Source organism: Vigna angularis, chromosome 11, assembly GCF_016808095.1.
Source record: "Vigna angularis cultivar LongXiaoDou No.4 chromosome 11, ASM1680809v1, whole genome shotgun sequence".
NCBI classification, from domain to species: Eukaryota; Viridiplantae; Streptophyta; class Magnoliopsida; order Fabales; family Fabaceae; genus Vigna; species Vigna angularis.
In genome coordinates, this window is record NC_068980.1 from 6,555,292 (window position 1) to 6,575,191 (window position 19,900).

General features: G+C 33.0%; 1 protein-coding gene across 1 annotated transcript; it reads right to left on the reverse strand.

Moving 5' to 3' along the window:
• Window positions 1–73: 73 nt before the first annotated feature.
• Window positions 74–12,765, reverse strand: LOC108320779 (serine/threonine-protein phosphatase BSL3). The gene is made up of 21 exons (XM_017552306.2): window positions 11,849–12,765; window positions 8,560–8,620; window positions 8,375–8,453; window positions 8,201–8,280; window positions 8,019–8,113; window positions 7,821–7,920; window positions 7,001–7,070; window positions 6,234–6,335; window positions 6,068–6,149; window positions 5,713–5,892; window positions 4,466–4,739; window positions 4,146–4,383; window positions 3,878–4,048; window positions 3,353–3,591; window positions 2,102–2,186; window positions 1,919–2,017; window positions 1,646–1,845; window positions 1,493–1,568; window positions 1,071–1,206; window positions 848–987; window positions 74–722 (listed from the first exon to the last, which is right to left on the reverse strand). Exons 1-21 carry the CDS (start codon window positions 12,246–12,248, stop codon window positions 639–641), a joined length of 2,991 nt encoding a protein of 996 aa, XP_017407795.1. The 5' UTR covers window positions 12,249–12,765; the 3' UTR covers window positions 74–638.
• Window positions 12,766–19,900: the final 7,135 nt, after the last annotated feature.

A 19,900-nucleotide genomic window follows, 5' to 3' on the forward strand; every position in this document is an offset into this window, starting at 1 on the left:
TTTGTAAGTTGAAAACTCGTTCATTTGGCAACTAGGCGCCGCAATAGTTAAGTATCAAAAGCACAACTGTAAAGAAAGAGGTTAACAGTGCAAAATCTATTATCAAAATTCACATTCTTCGTAGGACAATATGGTTCCACGCAAAAATTAATTGTACAAAGATGAAAAATACAGAGCAACACCTATGATACATGAACCTCCAAAGAAGATTTCTGATATATATATATATATATACATATATATATATATATCTCACCATCACATTAAAAAAATAAAACCCTCCTGTCCTCTTGATAAACAAAACCTCAACAATAGCCTAAGGGCAGTAAAAAAATATGTAAGAATTGAAGACAAAAATAGCCTCCATGACAGAACCATAAACTTGATCTCGTAACCTATTGCTCAATTTACAAACGGGTGGGGGAACTGAGGATTTCGAACCTTGCATACCGAACGTGTATCTTACTAAGGCCTGCTGACGGAGTAGTGAGAACCAAAACTTCTCTGCGGGGATTAGGTTCACAGGTTCAGAGACTCCCGTAAATGGCATCATGCTATTTACAAAACACTAAAAACAAGGCTGATTCGCACGAGCCAGTAGGGCATGAATATTCTGGACATTCTTTACTGATCGATCATTATATCCAAGCCAGCGAACCTCGGTCATTCGTTACTGGGGGGCGGCCTCTAGTTGGTGTTGGTGGCCTATTAGCATTCAACTCCTGTATGCATCAATGAACATGGGTTTATTTTACAATAAAAGCACCAGAATACTGTAAAATCACATCAGCTCAAAATTATTTGCAACACAGCACAACTATTTACTAAGAAACATTTGAGAGAGTACCTGCATCCATGTATCTTCAATGTGACGTTCTGGTGACGTTTCTGGTGAGGAAATTGCAGGTGGCAATGGATGAATCAGTTTAGGAACCACGACAAGGTCTCTACCCAAAACTAATATTGCCCCGGCATTATTTGCGGTACCTTTTGGAGCAAGCAGTGCCAACATTTAGAAGAGAACATGATCGATGGAGTAATAAAGTGTAATACAGAAGTCAGTAACATACCACAATAATTTGTGGCTGAAAAAAGCGTGATCAAATGTCCCTGGGCAAAACGCTCAAACCCATCCATCACGCATTCATGTGCACGAACAATCAGTTGAAGATCATTGTTGTTGCAAAATTCCATCACCCGATCAGGCTGAAGTAACAAATCAATTAAATAATCACAACCGCATATATTCAAGAAGAATATCAGCTAAGTCAAAAAGTACGATAGCCATTCAACAAGACCATGTGGAAAATACCAAGTGTCGGCATTTGTTAGAAATGTCTTGCCAAGGGTTTCTAGAATTATTAAATTCTATTACATAAAAAGTTATTATGATATTACTTTTTTATATCATCTACAAACACAGAAACAACCAAATTACAGAAGAAAATTGAAATATTATTTCTAGAATGACAAACAGGTAAGGAGCACTCACCCCAAAAGTAACTAATCCAGGACCTCTAGCATTTGGCCGCAGTCCTTCCACACTGTCATTTTCTGTCGGATCAGACCTGGAAACAATTCATGATGTTATCAACAAGAAAAGCGAAGCACAGTCACAAACATGCAATAGCACACATGCACTAACCACAATAGATCCATAAGCACAATTGATCCCGCTTCCATGGGAATTGGACGCTGAATGTTTTCAATCTGCTCTACATGATTTATTGAACGACCAATACCACCATGCATGCAAATAATTTTTTTCTCAATTAAGGCTGCTAGAGGAAGCCAATTAAACAGCTTATTTATCCGATGCCAGGTCCAGATTCCGTCTCTCTCACCCTGATCAATAAACATGATTGTTGATGAACTCAATATAAACAAGACATAATTTCCGGTACATTAAATTCCTTACCATCCTCTCTATGCACTCAATTCGGAAACCAAAGAGTGCATTAATATCTGCAGCTTCATGATTTCCACGTATTAGATGAACATTGTTGGGATACTCAACCTATATTCAAAAACTATGCATAAATATGAGGTCATCAAACTTCACAAAAAGACAGAGAAAGACAACCTAAACAATCAAGACTACCTTTAAAGCAAGAAGAAGGGTTATAGTTTCCAAGCTGTGCTGTCCACGATCAACATAATCTCCCAGGAATAGATAATCGATATATCTGATAGTCATTTATACAATATTAGCAATAGAGAAAATCAAACGCCGAGTATTATAATAGCCCTGCTAATGTTATATTGAGAAAGATTAGATATAAAAGAAAAAAATTAGAGGATGTATTTTACTAATGAGATTAAATATTGTTCTATAAATAATCTAACTCCTGTATTTTTACTAAACTTGTGTCCATGAAAAGACAATTACAAGCTCTGGGTGAACTACAATTAATGCTCGTGTACATAGCCAAGAAAACTTTCCTAGATCCAAATCACACTAGTTGTGCAATTGATTTGATTCTAGTGCAGCCCCATTTAAAATTAATCAATCAATCACTGCAAGAAATCTTTCAGCATTAAAAATAGTTTTATATTCTTTCCTCTCCTTATCTGTTCCATTTGTCACAGTAAACTCACATAGACACCCAATTTTCTTGTTAATTTCCATTAAAACAAACAATCTAGTAAGCTGGAGTAATTTATATACAAAAATAAAATGAAATAAAATCTAGAAAAATGCATTATATAATTGTAGTAAGGTTGGGCTTTGGTGACAGGTTGGTCATAGTTTCCAATCCAGGAACAACCTTCTTCCATATTTTAATGTACAATACAATGACTTCCCCCATATGATTGCAGCAGGGGAATATGTGAATCATGCATTTTTCTGCTAACTAGGTATGCAAGACAAATTATTGTGCCCAACCAAGAACCACAATTCTGGTAGATTAGACTGAGGTAATTGGAGGAAGAAAAAAAAAAGAATAGAAAATCAAATGAGACATCTATATAATGTAAAAGTTGCTCAAAGATCTAAACAAAGCACCGAGTGAAAACAAACTACAAAAACAATGGTGATAAATATAGAATGCTGGTTGTGGTTTTGATTGAACATCTTTTACATCAACAAACATGCCCAAATACAATCACTGCCCTGTTGACCTAGATTAGCCTGCCAAATGAATCTTGTCACTATCAGTGGCGAACCCAAGACCAGTAGGAGCAAGTTGCAAAACATGAAAATTTAACTTATTTAATTGTAATTTAAAAAAGAAAGGGTGCAACTGCCCACCCTCATCTATGTACACGGATCTGCAACTAGCACCGAGATGCACACTATAACCGTGCCCATTATTCACATATAACCATTAATGGAAGCTATGAAACTTACGCAATGTCACCAGCAGTTGATGGTGCACCATACTCGTCAAAAAGGCGCATGAGATCACCAAATTGTCCATGTAGATCACCAAATATTTTAATAGGTGCCCTAAGTTGTAAAACACTTGGTTCACCAGAGAATATCCGCTCAGCACTGTCACAGAGATCAGCAATTTCATTACAATCCAAAAAAAACTGCCGCCGTACTGGTGGCTTCCATCCCCGAGGCTTTAAGAGGTGTGCAATGACCTGTAAAAGTGAGGAAAATCCATTAGAAACAATTCTGAATCTGAAAACAAGCTAAAGCAAGCATGCTTTGCAGTCCAACAAAAGAGAAATATAAATGTAAACATAAACAGAAAACCCCTAAAAACAATAATCCAAAAACTGCAACGCTGACTAAGCAATGGAAATGAATGAAAGATTAATAAACATGACCAACCAAGTGACAAATTACAAAGTACTTTTCTAATATTGTTAATATGACAATTATTTTGTGTTCATTTGATAGCTTGTTGTAGAGATGAATCTGTACCTTTTTCGGTACACTATTGATAGACATTTGCCGATCTAATAACTTCCTGGCAGCAGTTGCACTTTCTGGAGTCCCATAACTAACCCTCCTGCCTTCATTTTCAAATTGATCAATTGAAAGCTGTCTAACCATACCACCTAATGCACCACCAGTCTCTGCAGCAACAACCACCTGGAGAAAATTCAACAGAAAAAAAAATTTGCCTAAATATTTGAAGTAAACTTGTACGAAGAATACTTTTCCTTGTTAATGAAAATATATCACGCACAGCTCTGTGATGCAACCGAACTCCACCAGGGGTAACGTTATTTGAACCTGCAGATTCAGGCTTGATCAAGGAAGATGCTTGTTTCCCACTTGGGGTAGCCTCTGCCCCACGGTCTCTGTCAGGCACTTCAGCCTCTCCATTCTCCTGCCGTGCCTTGGCAGCAGCCAGTGCTGCACTGATAGCTTCAGCTTCTGCAGCTGATGCTTCGACCAGATACTCCACACCTTTAGCAGTTCGCCTGTTCAAAGTCCTTCAGATGAATGAAGCCAAAAAAGTAACATTAAATACTTTGCTCAATAAAATGAAAACAGCTATTGTACCGAGGTCCCTGAAGCATGGCATTTTCAGTGCTGATATCTGTATAAATGTCACCATTCATTGGGGGTGCAACTGGATTTCCCAAAACAACAGAACCATCAGCAGCTGCCTCAGGAGCAGCTTGCCTCGTTCTATCTTCAACAAATCCATACCGTCCAGGTAAGCGTGCAGCTTGTACATTAGATGCAGCTGCAGCTGCAGCAGCATGTGAAGCAGCAGTTGTTGTTTCAGCAGCTGCAAGATCTTCAGCAACAAGTAGGTCATCTAGCAAGACTCCTGAAGTATAAACATAACACATTACAGTCAGTCCAGCCTTGAAGTTATAAATTAATAAGATGATTAAATTATCATACAGTAAAACTTAAAGAAATATTTACTATAAACAATTACAACAAACATAAAGCTAGGAATACTTCAGAGTACATTTCAGATTGCAAGATGAACATGGATTGAAGGACTATTTTCACGAACAGTAGAAATTGGGGCAAAACTTTTATCCAATTGATCAAAAGGAAAATCACTTTCGTTGTTAGAGAAAGTTGATGAAAGAAATCTTAGGCTATGTTTGGCCCCACTTTTTTCATGGCTCCAAAGCAGCTTAAAGTTAATGCTCAATAACTTCACAAGAGATTTATGAAATAATAGTCATTTTTTAAATCTTTAACCTGAAAGCTTGTAACACTACAAGTTTTATTTTGTCCTTCCTTGGCTAATTCTTGATGAGAGGAGGACTAAGAATAAGGTGTAAGAATTATTTTTACTCTTTCAGTTAGTTTTAATTTTTTTTTCAAAAGTTACTCCCTCCTTTTTTTTTTCGTAAAAAACTAAGATCTCTAATTCTGAGTTTTTCTTCAAACGACTTTTGCCCAATTTCTCTTTATAAAAAGGAAAGCTAAAAAAACTAGGTAAAACATTATCATGGTCATCTTATGTCATAAATCTGTAATCATAGATCACAAACGGTTAGTTTTTCATCTGAGAAGAAAATATCCAGCAATTCAGATTATGGGAATTTTCTCTTACCTACTTTTATTAGATAAAAGAACATGTAAACCAAAGATAACAGAAAAAGAATCTCATGCAGTATTGTATGTAGGATCACAAAGTAATTATTTGTATAGTCATAGCTAGATTGATAAAAATGTGAAATTTCTTTTGGGTGAAGTGATAAAAATATCATATGATACAAATCAAATAGGAAATAAAATCCAGTAGGGTAAACCCACATAAAGTTATATTTGTATCTTACCACCACGTAAACCGCCATAAATAAAAATTAAGTCACCAACTGCTGCAGCTGCATGTCTACAACGCCGAGTCAACTCAACTGCAGCATCTCCTCCTGCTGCATCAGCACTGTACCTACCAGTTCTTGGACTGGTAACAACAGATTTCGTATCACACCAAACACCAGCAGCAGTGTCCAATACTACAAACAGGAAAAGGAATTAAAAAATACAGCTTCGATTAGAATAATGCCAAAAGTTGCCTCCTAGTACAAGAAAAATAAAATAATAGTCCACTAACACACAATCCATGTAATATCGAAAAAAGCAGAGCAGCAGTGAACAATCAAAAAATTTAAGTAACACCACGATCAGCACCTGCAACACTTGATGAGTCTTCGACCATCCTTCCTCCACCAAGGGCCCCACCAGACACATGGAGCCTTGCATTGACAAATACCTATAATCATTAAATTAAGCATGATCCCTGAATGTGTATTCAATGAACAAAAATGAGAATAAAACAATATAGACTGAATCAAACCGCTGCATGCTGATATCTTGATGATGGTGAGACACCTGGGGCAATTGCCCATTCCCAACGACCATCTCTATGCTTAGCAAGTCCATATGCACTTGCCAATGGCTGCAAACACAAGTGATAATGAAATATTCTCAGAAAAGTATAGGAAGAAATAATTCAGCCGCAACAAATAACTGTCATTGAATAGGAATTCAGTCAGAGTCGGTCTGAATAAGGATAGGCCCAAAACAGAAAGCAACAATGATAGGAGCAATTGGCTGCCAACATTTGAACTCAAAATAAAATGATCGCAACTATGAATGCCATCTTAAATAATTGAATTTTACAATCAGGTAAGCAAGCTGGAACTTGAACACTTAATAACTCAGAGCTCCAGTAGTTTATGAATGCTTCCCATCATTTAAATTCAAACATCAATATGAAAAACATTCAATTAACTATTAACAGATTTTGTTCTATTACGGACCAGTTTCATTAAACTTAAAATAAGTGTTTCTGAAATCAACAATTTAAAAAGAAACCACTTATTTAATACGCAGATAGGATTTACTACTTTAAAAGCTGAAAACTGTTTTATTTTTAAAATAAACAAATTAGATAAACACATAAAAAAAGTTAAAAAAAAAAACAAAAAAAATCTGCTTATTTTAATAAATAAATTAAACACTTGTTTTAAAAAAACAAACTCAACCCTATAAAGGAAAGTGGAATACTAGAAACTAAAAAGGTGAAGTCTCATTAATCAACAGAATGAATAGATAACTCACTACACTATTGGCATCTCTCCCTCCACAGAGCAGAAGAAGTCCATCTGAGCGTGCACTTGCAGTTGCATACCTAGTCATGATTAAATGGGAATACGAAAATCACATCATGACAAGTTGCACTAAACAATAGTCAACTTCATAAATGCATGATAAGTCTACATTTGTTTACATGTTTTACGGTAAGAAATTAAAGTATTCTCTTGTACTGAACAAAAGAAAGCAATAATGAGATAACTTTGTTCCAGAAAACAGTAATACTAAAGCTATTCAAAACTACCAAATTAAGATAAAGGTTCAATTCAAACCCTACTTGAGTTGCAGTTTAACTATAGCTTTTGTACATAAAACCAACTAGAAGAGGAATGTCAGCCTACTTCATAATCACATTTTTCACACAAGGAGTAAAGATTAAAGCAAACACAAAATAACATCACAGTCCAACTTTACAAAGTAATAATAAACAAGTGGACCTTATTACTACATGGAAAGACTACTGAATATTTCTGACAATTCAACTTTCATTGACTTTTGTATAAATATAGAAAAATTTCATTTAAAGAAAAAAGCAAGGTGAAAACTATCAAATCCAAGACTTGACATGAAAATATATATATAAAAAAAAAAGCAAACTGGAATAGAGTGTTTGATTTAGCCACTAAACAGTTTGACTAGAGCAGACAGTCTTCAGAACTTCATGATGTAAATTACTAAAAGGTACACAAACCCTATCTGGTGTTCGTAAAAATTTAAAATCATTATGCAGATAGGAACAACAAAACATCAGTCAAGACAAGTAGAATTCATGGAGGCAGAAGCACACATGCATGGAGGTGGACCCTCTCCTTCTGGCTCTAACTTGCGCCATTCATAAGGCTTGGCAGCTGTGTCCAAGGCCCATACATCCGCCAAAGGTCTCTTTCCTGGAAAGTAAAGACCAAGAAGTGCGACACCCTTTAAATTTTCACTCACAAAAACAGCAAAGGCACACATTAAAAAGGAGTGGCATTTGAATAGTTACCATCATTGCCCCCAATTGCCATTAAATACCTCTGCCCCACCAAAGCCATTACATGTCCATAACGTGGCCCAGGTCCAGGGCCCTGAACAGACACTCTACATGAAATTCAGAAGCCTAGATTAGATAAATAACATTGGTAACATTAAGTCGTTAAGGGAAACAACACCGTTTACAATCCAAACCTATGCCAGCGTGGCCATTGCTGAGTTAGATCAAGAACATGAAGGTCCTCAGCGGACAAACCAGCAGGACCAATGCCACCCTGTGTAATATGACAATATTCCCTAATGAAGTAAGGTAATCACTTAAAGAAAAGGAATAAGTTCAGAAATAATAAGGTATCATTTCCATGTTACCTGAATAACCACCATAGTTCCCACAGCAGTGGCCACATGTGCAGCCCTTGGAGTCGGCGGTTCTCCAAAGGGAGTTAACCTGCATGTTAATTCCCTTATCAAGCACTGATGTAATGCAGGTAAGTCTATAAAAACACTAATTAAGTCTTAAAGGAGGCGAGAAAGAATGACTTGGTTAAGCTCACCTAGACCACTTATTAGTCAAGACATCATAACAGTGGACATCAGCTGTGGCACCAGCTAAACCTGAAAAGCAAATCATATACCATGATAGATTTTAAGAAAACACATTATAGCACTCAATTGTTAAAGGTATAATAAATGCTATTTTATTCACATAAGAAGCTCCCCTAATCCAATCAAAATGAACTTTTCTTAAAAGGGAAAGATTCATAAATCTATATAAATTATTGCTTGTACCTAAATAATCGAGAATGTTGGGGTGAAATAAAGATTTTTTTTAGCAACATTGATATGCACCATAAATAATACATATTGTTCTGAACAGTTTCCTACTAGGATGACTAATTTTCAGATTTGAGGAACAAAAGCCATTTGGCACTTCAAATGAATAAAAGCACAATATGGAGTGTGGAAAGAATAATCGATTACTATTTTCATGAACTACTGCTTATTTAGAACATTATTAAAAATGTATACTATTCACAACATATAATGAGACAATCATTCTTTCTAAAAAAAAACAGGCTTCATTGAGCTCCTTATTCCACTAAACCAAATATGTCACTTCATATGGTTTATCATACATGATAACCAAAAATCTATATGAAAAATGAAAGGTACCAATCCAAACTCATTCACACATTCTCGGACCTCCAACTAAATGCTTAGCTTTTAGCATTGTTAGCATAAAGTTAATAGTTAGTGGTCAACTATGGTCAATGGTCAACCATAGTCAGTCATTATTAGTTTTAATTTGTACAGCTGTGCATATTATCTTGTAGAGAAACATTCAAGTATGAAATTCATTTAATAAAATTCAATTCAATTCAATGTGTTTCTCTCCTTTTTATCTCATTCTAGTTATTCAACATGGTATATAGAGCTTCTTCTCCATCGATCCACACTCCTCAAATCTGCTTCTGCTTCACCTAGTTCACGATGTTGGAAGTCCCCATCAACTAAATATAAGACCAATTTAGAGTATATATATGGGTGCAAACCTCACCTTACAATCAGAGTCATGGGTTAGAACCTATCCTAGCGAGACTTGTGTTTATTGGACATATTTTTTCACTCGCTATCGAACCACCTACTAATGTCTAGTCTTATGCACGAGATGTATACGTCTTGGCATGAGAGGGATGTGTTGGAAGTCCCACATTGACAAGAGATAAGACTAATTTAGAGTATAAATGTTGGTGCACACCTCACCTTACAAGCCGATTTTGTTGAGTTCAGTTATGCTTAAAGCCCACTTGACACATGATTTAATCGGTGAAATGCATCTTTCCCTTCAAGCTAAGCTCGTAATGTTTGTTTATTGCAACGATGCTTTGTTAACCACTGCTTCACTTGTTCGTTCTTAGTGATTTTGTCATTTTGAGGATTTTAATCAGTGCAATTGTCTCACGATCTTGTCACGATTAATTTCATGGTTAATTCAAGTTGTGATTGAAGTTTGGTTCCACTCTGGTTCGCGCCTCTTGTTAGTGGTTTATTTCACGGGTTAACTCCAATTCACACCTCTTTTCTCTCTGTTTCTAGCTCGTGACTTTCATTTCTCACACTTGTCACGGATCTTTAGTTTTGTTCAATGAATTGTTCGTTCAGGTTTCGTCATCTAATTTCTCACTTCATGCTTCTTCTGGTGAAGTTATGGCTTCTACTTTTGCTTCACTAAATTTTCTTATTTCCATTGCTGAGAAATTGGATGATACAAATTATCTTCACTGGAGGCCGTCCGTTGAACCAATGATTAAGTCTCACAAACTGCTTCGTTTCATTGTAAATCCAGTTATTCCTTCTAAGTTTATCCCTGAACATGATACAACACTTGATATTGCTAATCCTGAATATGAAGCTTGGGAAGTTCAGGATCAGACTTTACTTGTGTGGCTTCAATCTACACTCTCAAAGTCTATTCTGTCGCAAGTGCTTGGTGCAACTCATTCTTATGAAGTTTTGGACAGAATTCATGAATATTTTGGTTTGCAAACTAAATGTTGTGCATGGCATTTGTGTACTGCAATGTGTGCTATAAAACTAGAGTCTAAATCCATGGAAGTGTATCTTCTTAAAATTAAAGGCTATGTTTATGAAATTGCTGGTGTAGGTATGCCCTTGATCAGTGAGCAGATGTTTTGACCAAACCACTATCTTGAACTCGATTTGTTTAGTACATGGCAAACTCAATGTGAAGAATTTCTCTTCTCACAAATCTTCTCCTTGAGTTTGAGGGGGGCTCTTAGTGTAAAGTTAATAGTTAGTGGTCAACTATGGTCAATGGTCAACCATAGTCAATCATTATTAGTTTTAACTTCTTTGTAAAGTTGTACATATTGTGTCATGTATAAGTACAAGTTGTAAAGAAACATTCAAGTGTGAAATTCATTCAATAAAATTCAGTTCAATTCAATGTGTTTCTCTTCTTATTCTCTCGTTCTAGTTATTCGACAAGTATTATAGAAGAGTTGGTTCTTGACAAAGTACCAAAGCTTCTACAGTTCTACCAAGTGGCCAGGAATTAAACCTTGCCACTTGCAATCACCACTCCCCAAAATTAAAGTAATTTATAAGTAAATTGAATTTATGCATTGTCTACAACTCAAAAGTGAGATTATCTTGCTTGTAGGGTGCATTAGATATAAAACCATCCATGACCTTCCACCTAAGAGAGCTTATCTGCTAGGAGCAGTAATTCTTGACAATCTTGTTTGGGTGAATGCAAATGCTAAGAAATGGAACAGAACAGACACTAAGTGTTCCCTACGACATATTTCTCCTTTACTTATTGTTCTCCTCAAAAATAGGAAAACAAGTAAGATTTATGGAAAGGATTCTAAATAATTTTTTATGACATTTCAAATGACAAGCAACCATAAAACAGAAAAAAGTTGTGATATAAATAATTCAATTCATTCCATTTAATTGCATCGCACAAACTCATTTATTTTCCCTAAGATAGGGAATGAAATATTTGCAAAGAAGTAGGAGTTTCACTTAATATATAGAAAACAATATAAACTAAACTGAGGTGGTTTGATCATGAGAGAAAAAGAACAACAAATGCCAACGACAAAAGCCAATCCAGTTGAAGATAACTTAATTAAAAGGGGTAAAGAAAATCCAAAGAAGACTCTACAACGGTTTTACTTCGAAACACATCGAGCATGCAAAGCCTTAACAATACCAAAACTCAATTCTTAACCACAAAATTCGGAGGAATGTTATATTAACTTTATAACATATGTTGGGGAAAATGAAACCACGGTATAATTACTAAATACATACGTATGCCAGCATTTCCCGCAGATGAAGGAGTCCCTGAAGCCGCAGAATTTCCTTCAAGAGCAGTGGCACCGCCGAACAAAATCAGCCTAGGACCAATGTACCCCGGCGTCCCCTCCTCTCCGACCGCCGCCACCGCAGTCAACGTATGGCCGCACCTCGGCCCCGGACCGTCCTCTTTCTTCTCCAAAATTGCATTCACAACAGTATAAGTTGGCGCCAGCCTCGGTCCACCGGACGGACTCTGCGGCACCGCAGCAGGCGCCGGAGATCCGCCTCCAGACGACGGAGGCTCCTCTAGCTGCTCCCCCTCCGTCTCAGCCGACGGCGGAGCATCGGCGGCGTGGTTCTGCACAGCCGGATCGTGATCGGTCTCCGGCACCATCGAGGAATCGACATCCATTGCTTCAACCCTAAGATTCGAGCAATTTCAAAAGATCGGAGCTAAAATTCCGGCGAAATCAAATTTCGAACCAACATTTGAATTCGCTACGCAGAATCCGAACGCCTCAAACGAACTCGCTAACTTCAATAGCACGCACAACGAACAAATAAGCCAACAAAATCAATGTTCGCAATAGACAAGCCTCGGCTCGGACGATTCTCCAATTCGAAGACGAAAATCCGAAACAAGAAAATTTCAGAAACAGTAACCAGCAAAAGGAAAACAGTCTCTAGGTTTTCTCTCTCTCTCTTCTTTCTCTCTCTTCTGCGTTGAAAGTTGAAACTCAGAAAATAAACGAAAAGAAGCGGTCGACTCACACTATCGAAACCACAGCTACAACAACAACGAAAAACACACCCTCGCAGCCCCAAAGCCGAAAAAGGAAAAGAAATTAAAATAAATAAATAAATTCAAACACTTTCTTTGGGGTTGAGTCGAAGGTGTTGTGTCTTTCTCTCTCTAGAATTTATTTTATTGCCTTTTTGGTTTTTCTAATTATTTATATAAAAAATATTTTTATTACGTATATTCTGCTTTTTTAGAAAAGTTTATAGGGTGACCCAATGAACCGGTTAGGACGTGTACAGGTGGCTAGCGGTGGCGGCGCCCGCGTTACGGCGGAGAACGGGGAAATCGGTAACCGGGGACTGCTTAAACCGTTTATTTAACGGCTAAGTTAGAAAAGCGCAATGTGAAAGCACGCGCTAGACAAAGCGCTATGCCGCTCTATATTGCTTTTGATTCTCTCTGTCATGTGTGTTGTTGGGTTGTGAGTAAGTATTAAAATTTTCTTTTCGTTGTTATTATTAACCCTTCACCTGAATTGATACCCTTTTTGACTGTTTTTCTATACACATGTTTGGATAGCTGGTAGCATGGAGTAAAATATTACTCTTCAACGAAAATGAAGTTGCAAATTAAATTAAATTTGAATATGTGGTTGATATAAAGTAATAGTTAAAGAAATGTATTAAAAACTAAGAAATATATGTGAAGAGGATCTTTCTCCAAAATTTAGCAACAATCACACAAATCTTGGAAGCATCCAACATCTATCCAGGGTAGGATTAAGATAGGTTCACAACCATCTTATAACCATTCTCCTTGATTTTGTATTAAATATTTTATTGTTAAATATAGTTGTTAATTGATTGTTTGAGAAAAAAAATAGGTGTGAAATGATTTTTTCCTTCCGGAATTACTAAGACCCACGAAATAAATAACCTCGTCTTAACTTTTACAACAATTAAAACAACGGTAAATCTAAGAATTGAATGTTCATGAAAAAGTTCTGATTCAAATTATAATATCTCTACTTTAGAGTTTTATTATACTATTTATATCAAAGCATGCATTCATAAGCTAATGATTTATAAAATATGATACATTTTATTTTAATTAAACTATGTTACATATGTTTATTATCAACAATAATAATTTAAATTAAGTATTTATATATAATATTTCATCTAGTTTTTTCTTGTGTTATTAATTATGAACATTATATTAGATTTTATTTTTGAAAAACTTTTGTATTAAATTAAATTAAAAGATTTTGTTTCATATAATTTTCACTCATGCATAGTCCCAATTTAAGAATTATGTTTTCATCAGATAAATTTCTTTTACTTAGGACACAAAATTATTTTTTACATTATCTCTCTAAGTTATAGGAATATTTACCAACTCTCACAACATAATATTTTTCCCCATGTGAATCTAATATTAATAAAGTTAGAAAAACTTCTTTCTCATAATTCTCATTTATTACACCTCTTAAAACTACTTAATATAATATTTACTAGTTTGAAATAATGACATTTATAATAAAACATATATAAAGTTAATATTTCATAATAGATTGTCATTAGTACTTAGGTTTTACTCGGTCTCATAAACATTAATAGTAGATTTTAACTAACACTTAAGTTCTACTATACCTCACACACCTCATATGGTAAATTTTAGCTAATATCTTAACTTTTATTGGTCATATATCCACACTTTTTATTTTAAAACCTTGGAATCATTTATTTTTATTTTTAAAATCTTTCCCTTTTCTTAATAAATACATAAACTCTCCCAATGAGACAAAGTTAAGAGTTTTTTAGACTTGTGATTCACCTAATAAGCATTCACACTCACTCAACAATATATCTTTATAGGTATATTTGTCTAGTGATTACTTTACTACCCAATGATCAATCTCCTCTAAGCTATATGGATTTCAATATCTTGAATTTTGTTCAACAAGGGTATTGACTCACCAAGCAAGCACGTACTAAAAGCTCTTAACAAAATAATTTCTCCAAAAGGACCAAACTCGTCCAACACCACAACCACCTCGAGCTCTTTGAATTTAATTTAAATGAATTTTGCTCAACAAGTGATTTACTCACCTAATGATCCAAACCTTAAAAGCCTTATTTACATGGCTTGCTTAGTTACTTAAAGTATGTGGGCTCTCTGAATTTTATATTTTGATTTTTCACTCAATGAATGGTTGACTCGCCTTAACGAGTGTAAAAAATTAAAGAAACTTCACATATATTAGATCATCAAATTGGTTTATCTAAGAAATCTTACATTTTTCTCATGTTAAAAAAACACTTTCATTTAGTTCAAAAATGTCTTCAAATTGAACAAATTGACTAAATGATATATCAAAAATTTTCAATAACTTCGTTCATCACAAAACTATATAATCAATCATTTTTTCATTCATCATTCAAAATCCTTATCCATATCTCATAATGAAACATTTCTATCACAAGTAGAACTACTCAGACAACAAAATACATTTTAACATATAATCATTCCAATTTTAATACATTTTAACATATAATCATTCCAATTTTAATAAGTATACATTCAATAATTCAAAGAAAAAAATTATAAGTTAACTAATTCTCAACAATCTCATCGTAACTAACTACATAAAACACATACAAAGTGTTACTATTGGCTCATAGCCGACCGAACGGTAAAAGTGCAGAAGAGTCAGCCCGACCAATGATACCTCTCAAATCAGTGAACCGATCGATAAAAAGAGCCGTTAAGGTAATCAATAGTAATAACTGTCGTGGAGTTAATGAAAATAATTGTCATTTATTGACAATTAATATTATCATTCATTGGTGGTTAATGACTCAGATCTAACGGTAAGCTGATTAGAATTTATAAATATATTTCTGGCAAAAGGAGACAGGTAACTTCAACTTGAACTCAAACTTAGAGCTCTGATAACTAAATCTTGATTACAAGATTATTACGCAAAGTCACTGACTTGAGCGTCGGAGTGTCTTTTGCAGGCACCCTCCCCCGCGGCTTGGACAAGGAGAAGAGAGAATATAGCACAACTGGACATCGGAGCAGACAACTTTGAATATTTCAGATTAGGTTCTAAATCCTGCCGAAACATTTTGTGGTCGTGGGTTCGAGCCCCACGGTGGGCGCCAAAATGTTTCGGCAGGATTTAGAACCTAATCCGAAATATTCAAAGTTGTCTGCTCCGATGTCCAGTTGTGTTGTCTTCTCTCTTCTCCTTGTCCAAGCCGCGGGGGAGGATGCTTACAAGAGACACTCCGACGCTCAAGTAAGTGACTTTGCGTAATAATCTTGTAATCAAGATTTAGTTGTCAGAGCTCTAAGTTTGAGTTCAAGTTGAAGTTACCTGTCTCCTTTGCCAGAAATATATTTATAAATTGACAATTATTTTCATTAAATGACAATTATTTTCATTAACTCCACGACAGTTATTACTATTGATTACCTTAACGGCTCTTTTTACCGATCGGTTCACCTGAGAGGTATCATCGGTCGAGCTGACTCTTCTGCACTTTTACCGTTCGATCGGCTATGAGTCCATAGTAACACAAAGTATATTTATCAAATTTGTCAACTTTAGTGACCATGGCACCCCTTACTAACAAATTATCTAACTTGAAGTAAAAATCACTAACTTCCCTTACTTTGATTGAGCTCCTGTAACTTTTGCTCTCAAATGAATTCTTTTGAGTTAGATGCAATCATCTATGCAAATTTTCTAAAAACAACTCAAGAAAAGGATAAAAAATAAATTCACTTTTACAAAATTATAATCGTACAAAATTCTTATGTTTTATACCGAAACTCTTATGGTAGATTACGATCTTCAAAAAGATGTGTAAGCTGATCAAAATCCTAAAGAGAATATAGTAAAAAAAATGATAGTTTTTAATTCAACTGGATAAGTTTTTTATTTATAAATTTTATATTTAAATAATACAATACTCAAACTCAATCTACAAATATCACTTCTAATCTTAAATATTTTTTAGGTCCTTATAAATTACAATATTTTTTAGATCATTATCAATTAATTTCTAATTTATTGTTGTTATTGTGTATGATTGTTCTATAAATGAAAAATTAATTTTCTTTCTATCAAACTTTTATATATGTTATATTGTTACGTGTTTCTATATATTTTCATCTATGTAATTATCATCATCAAATTTTACCAATATAGTTTACATAATCTATATTCGTTTATAATAGTTGACAAATCTTATCTTATAAATTGAATTTTTGAGTTGAGTAAAGTTTAAAATAAGAGATAGCATAATCATAAATTAAACTGTATCTTAACAAATTTTTCTATTTGTTGAATTTATTATTATTGTGCTTATCTTATAAGTCAGCTTTATGAATTAAGTTAGACTTAAAATTAAATTTTTTAAAATTAAGGTACTAAAAAATTTATAAAAAATTATAAAAATAAATAAATTTTAATAAAAAATAAAAAGGGAGTATTGAAACATAATGAAAACAAATAATAATATATATAATAATAAATTCAATTTATAAGTAGGAACAATACCTAAGATATGATAAAATAGACCATTGGATCACAAAGTTACCTTTATTCCTTTGATCTTTCTCTATCAAAAGGAGAAATAGAATAAGAAATGATATACAATAATCCATTCTTAAGAAATGAATTACAATAAATCCTCTTATTGGTTTATGTCATATGTTTACTAATTCTTTTATTGTTCTGTTTATATACGTTAGTCTCTTATTTGTAAAAGTCAGTTCTTAATTAATAAATAATGATCTAGTACTTTAGAATTAAATATTATTTATATATTATTTATATATTAGATGTCATCCTTAGTACAAGTTTGATCCACATAATTTATATAAAATAAGATAATTTTTAAATACGCATTTCCTTATAAAAAGATACAAGCATATACTAGGTACAATTTATTTCAAATCATTTAAACCCTTGTAAGTCCATAAAATACTTTCAAATTGTATGTTTTATATTTTGTAATCCTATTAAAATTCAAAACTACAAAATCCATTCATAAAAGCATTTTCTTAAACTCATTACATTTTACTAAAATCTTTTAGGATACTGACATTTTTAACCATTTTTGTTCTTATCTTTATCATTAATTATGGTTAGTTTAACCAAAGAAGCATGAAAATAACAGTACATATAATTAAGGCAACAAAGTAATATTTTAAATTTAAGATAATTGTATTGTTTAAGTGCGAGTTTTAGATAAATAATGCATTTCCTATTTATACAAATAAGACAATTATGTTCATTATTTTTAATAGTCTGACCAATAATTTTTTAACACTGTATTTTTAATGAAAATTATTGTAAATTACTCAATTACCTATAATTTATCTTCTATCGGTTAATATTAATATTATAATTATGAATTATCAAAAGATTATTTATTTTCTAATATATTGCAAACAAGGATTTCATCTCTCAAGGCAAAAAATAAAACATGTTTCATATTTTTAAGAATTATCAGTTAAATATGCAATATTTAATATAATTATTAATCTTTTATTTTTCTACTTTACACAATTTAAAACTACTATATATTTTTTTATTAATATTATGTTAATATATGTTAAGCTTTGATTTTTTATTAATAAAAATTAAAAACAACTCATTATATTTTTAAAAGATAACATAAAAATTAGTGTTTAAGATATATTAAAAATAAAATATTTGTAATACTCGTACATAGAAAAAAATGATAAATATATTGATTAATTGAATTATATTCTGACTATTTTAATTAACATTTTTATTTTTTTTTGTTAAAAACTTTATATATATATATATATATATATATATATATATATATATATATATATATATATATATATATATATATATATATACACACGTAAGCTTTTTTTTGTTGGTACATTTTAGTAAAGTGTATCAGATTTTAGTAGACAAAAATACCCTCATATATTATGGATTCTAAGTTTTTAAAGTTAAGGGTATTTGAATAATTTTAATTCTCAAAAGTAAAAAAAAAACAAGAAACCCCATACCTTTTTGTCATTCTTCATTCCTCTTAACCTTTTCTCTTTCGTCTCTTTCACTCCAACATTCTCTTTGTCATCCCTATAATAGTCCCAATTGAAAAAATCAAAAACATCTACCTAACCCTAATTCACCTTCCTTACTTATCCAATTTGTTTATCTCTTATCTTCATTTTCTCTCACCCACGACATTGCAATTTGTTAGTCTTGCTCTCTTCTTCATTTGTTTTCCGCTTTAATAACAAAATAATTGATGATGTTGATGTTGATTTTTTATTAGAGAGTTGTGTTATATCTCTTCCCTTCTAATTGTTATTAAATTTGTAAAAAAGTAAAGTCTACAATAATTTCAAAACTAAAGAAAAGCAAGAAACCCCACGAAATGATTTTAGCATCAATACGTAAGAGTTGCAAAGCATTTAGTTTTTTAATATCAATTTTGATAAAATCATAAAAATAAAAGGAGTAAAAGCTAAACTATGAGTGTAATGGTAACAAATTGATTAACTTTAAATTTCAATTTGAAATCCAGTGCGTTTTGTTTTTCTTAATTTCACTTCTACGGTAAATACTAAATCATAATGACAACATCATGTTTATATTAACCAAACAAGTTTGAAATGTGAACCATTTAAAATAAACTTACATGATGTGATTTACTTTGGAAAGTAATTTTCTGGTCCAACTCTGAGCTAAGAGATTCATTATGACTAATTTACTAATTTCTGGTTGATTTTTATTTAGTCGATATATCAATGCAGTTCTTCTTGAAAACTACTCAATATTTTACAATCTGCTCGGATCTAAAAGATGTTTATATTGTTAAAATATTTTTATTCTTTTTACAAAAATAAAATAAAAATATGTTTATCAATATGAAACATTCGAAAGGGAACGAACCATGGTTTCTTTTCTAATATAAGGTGATAGAGTCAACCGTAACAATTTTCTCTATTCATAACTCTTAATAATCTGTTCTTGTTAAATCATTTAGTACCATGTGCAGAAGCTTCATTTTTTTTTGCTATGTTTTAACGTTGGTTACATGCAGGAAGGTGTGAAAAGTATATTCCGAAATATTGTTTTTAGTGAAAAATATATTTTTAGAATTATTTTTAAGAGTTAACTTCATAAATCCATTTTCTAGACAATGACTTACCCCTATCGGAATCCCTTTTCACATAATAGTTTTTCTCTTCTGGAAAATATTTTCGGACAACTTAATATTCAAAATATCAAATCTCCCTAAAAATAAACTACT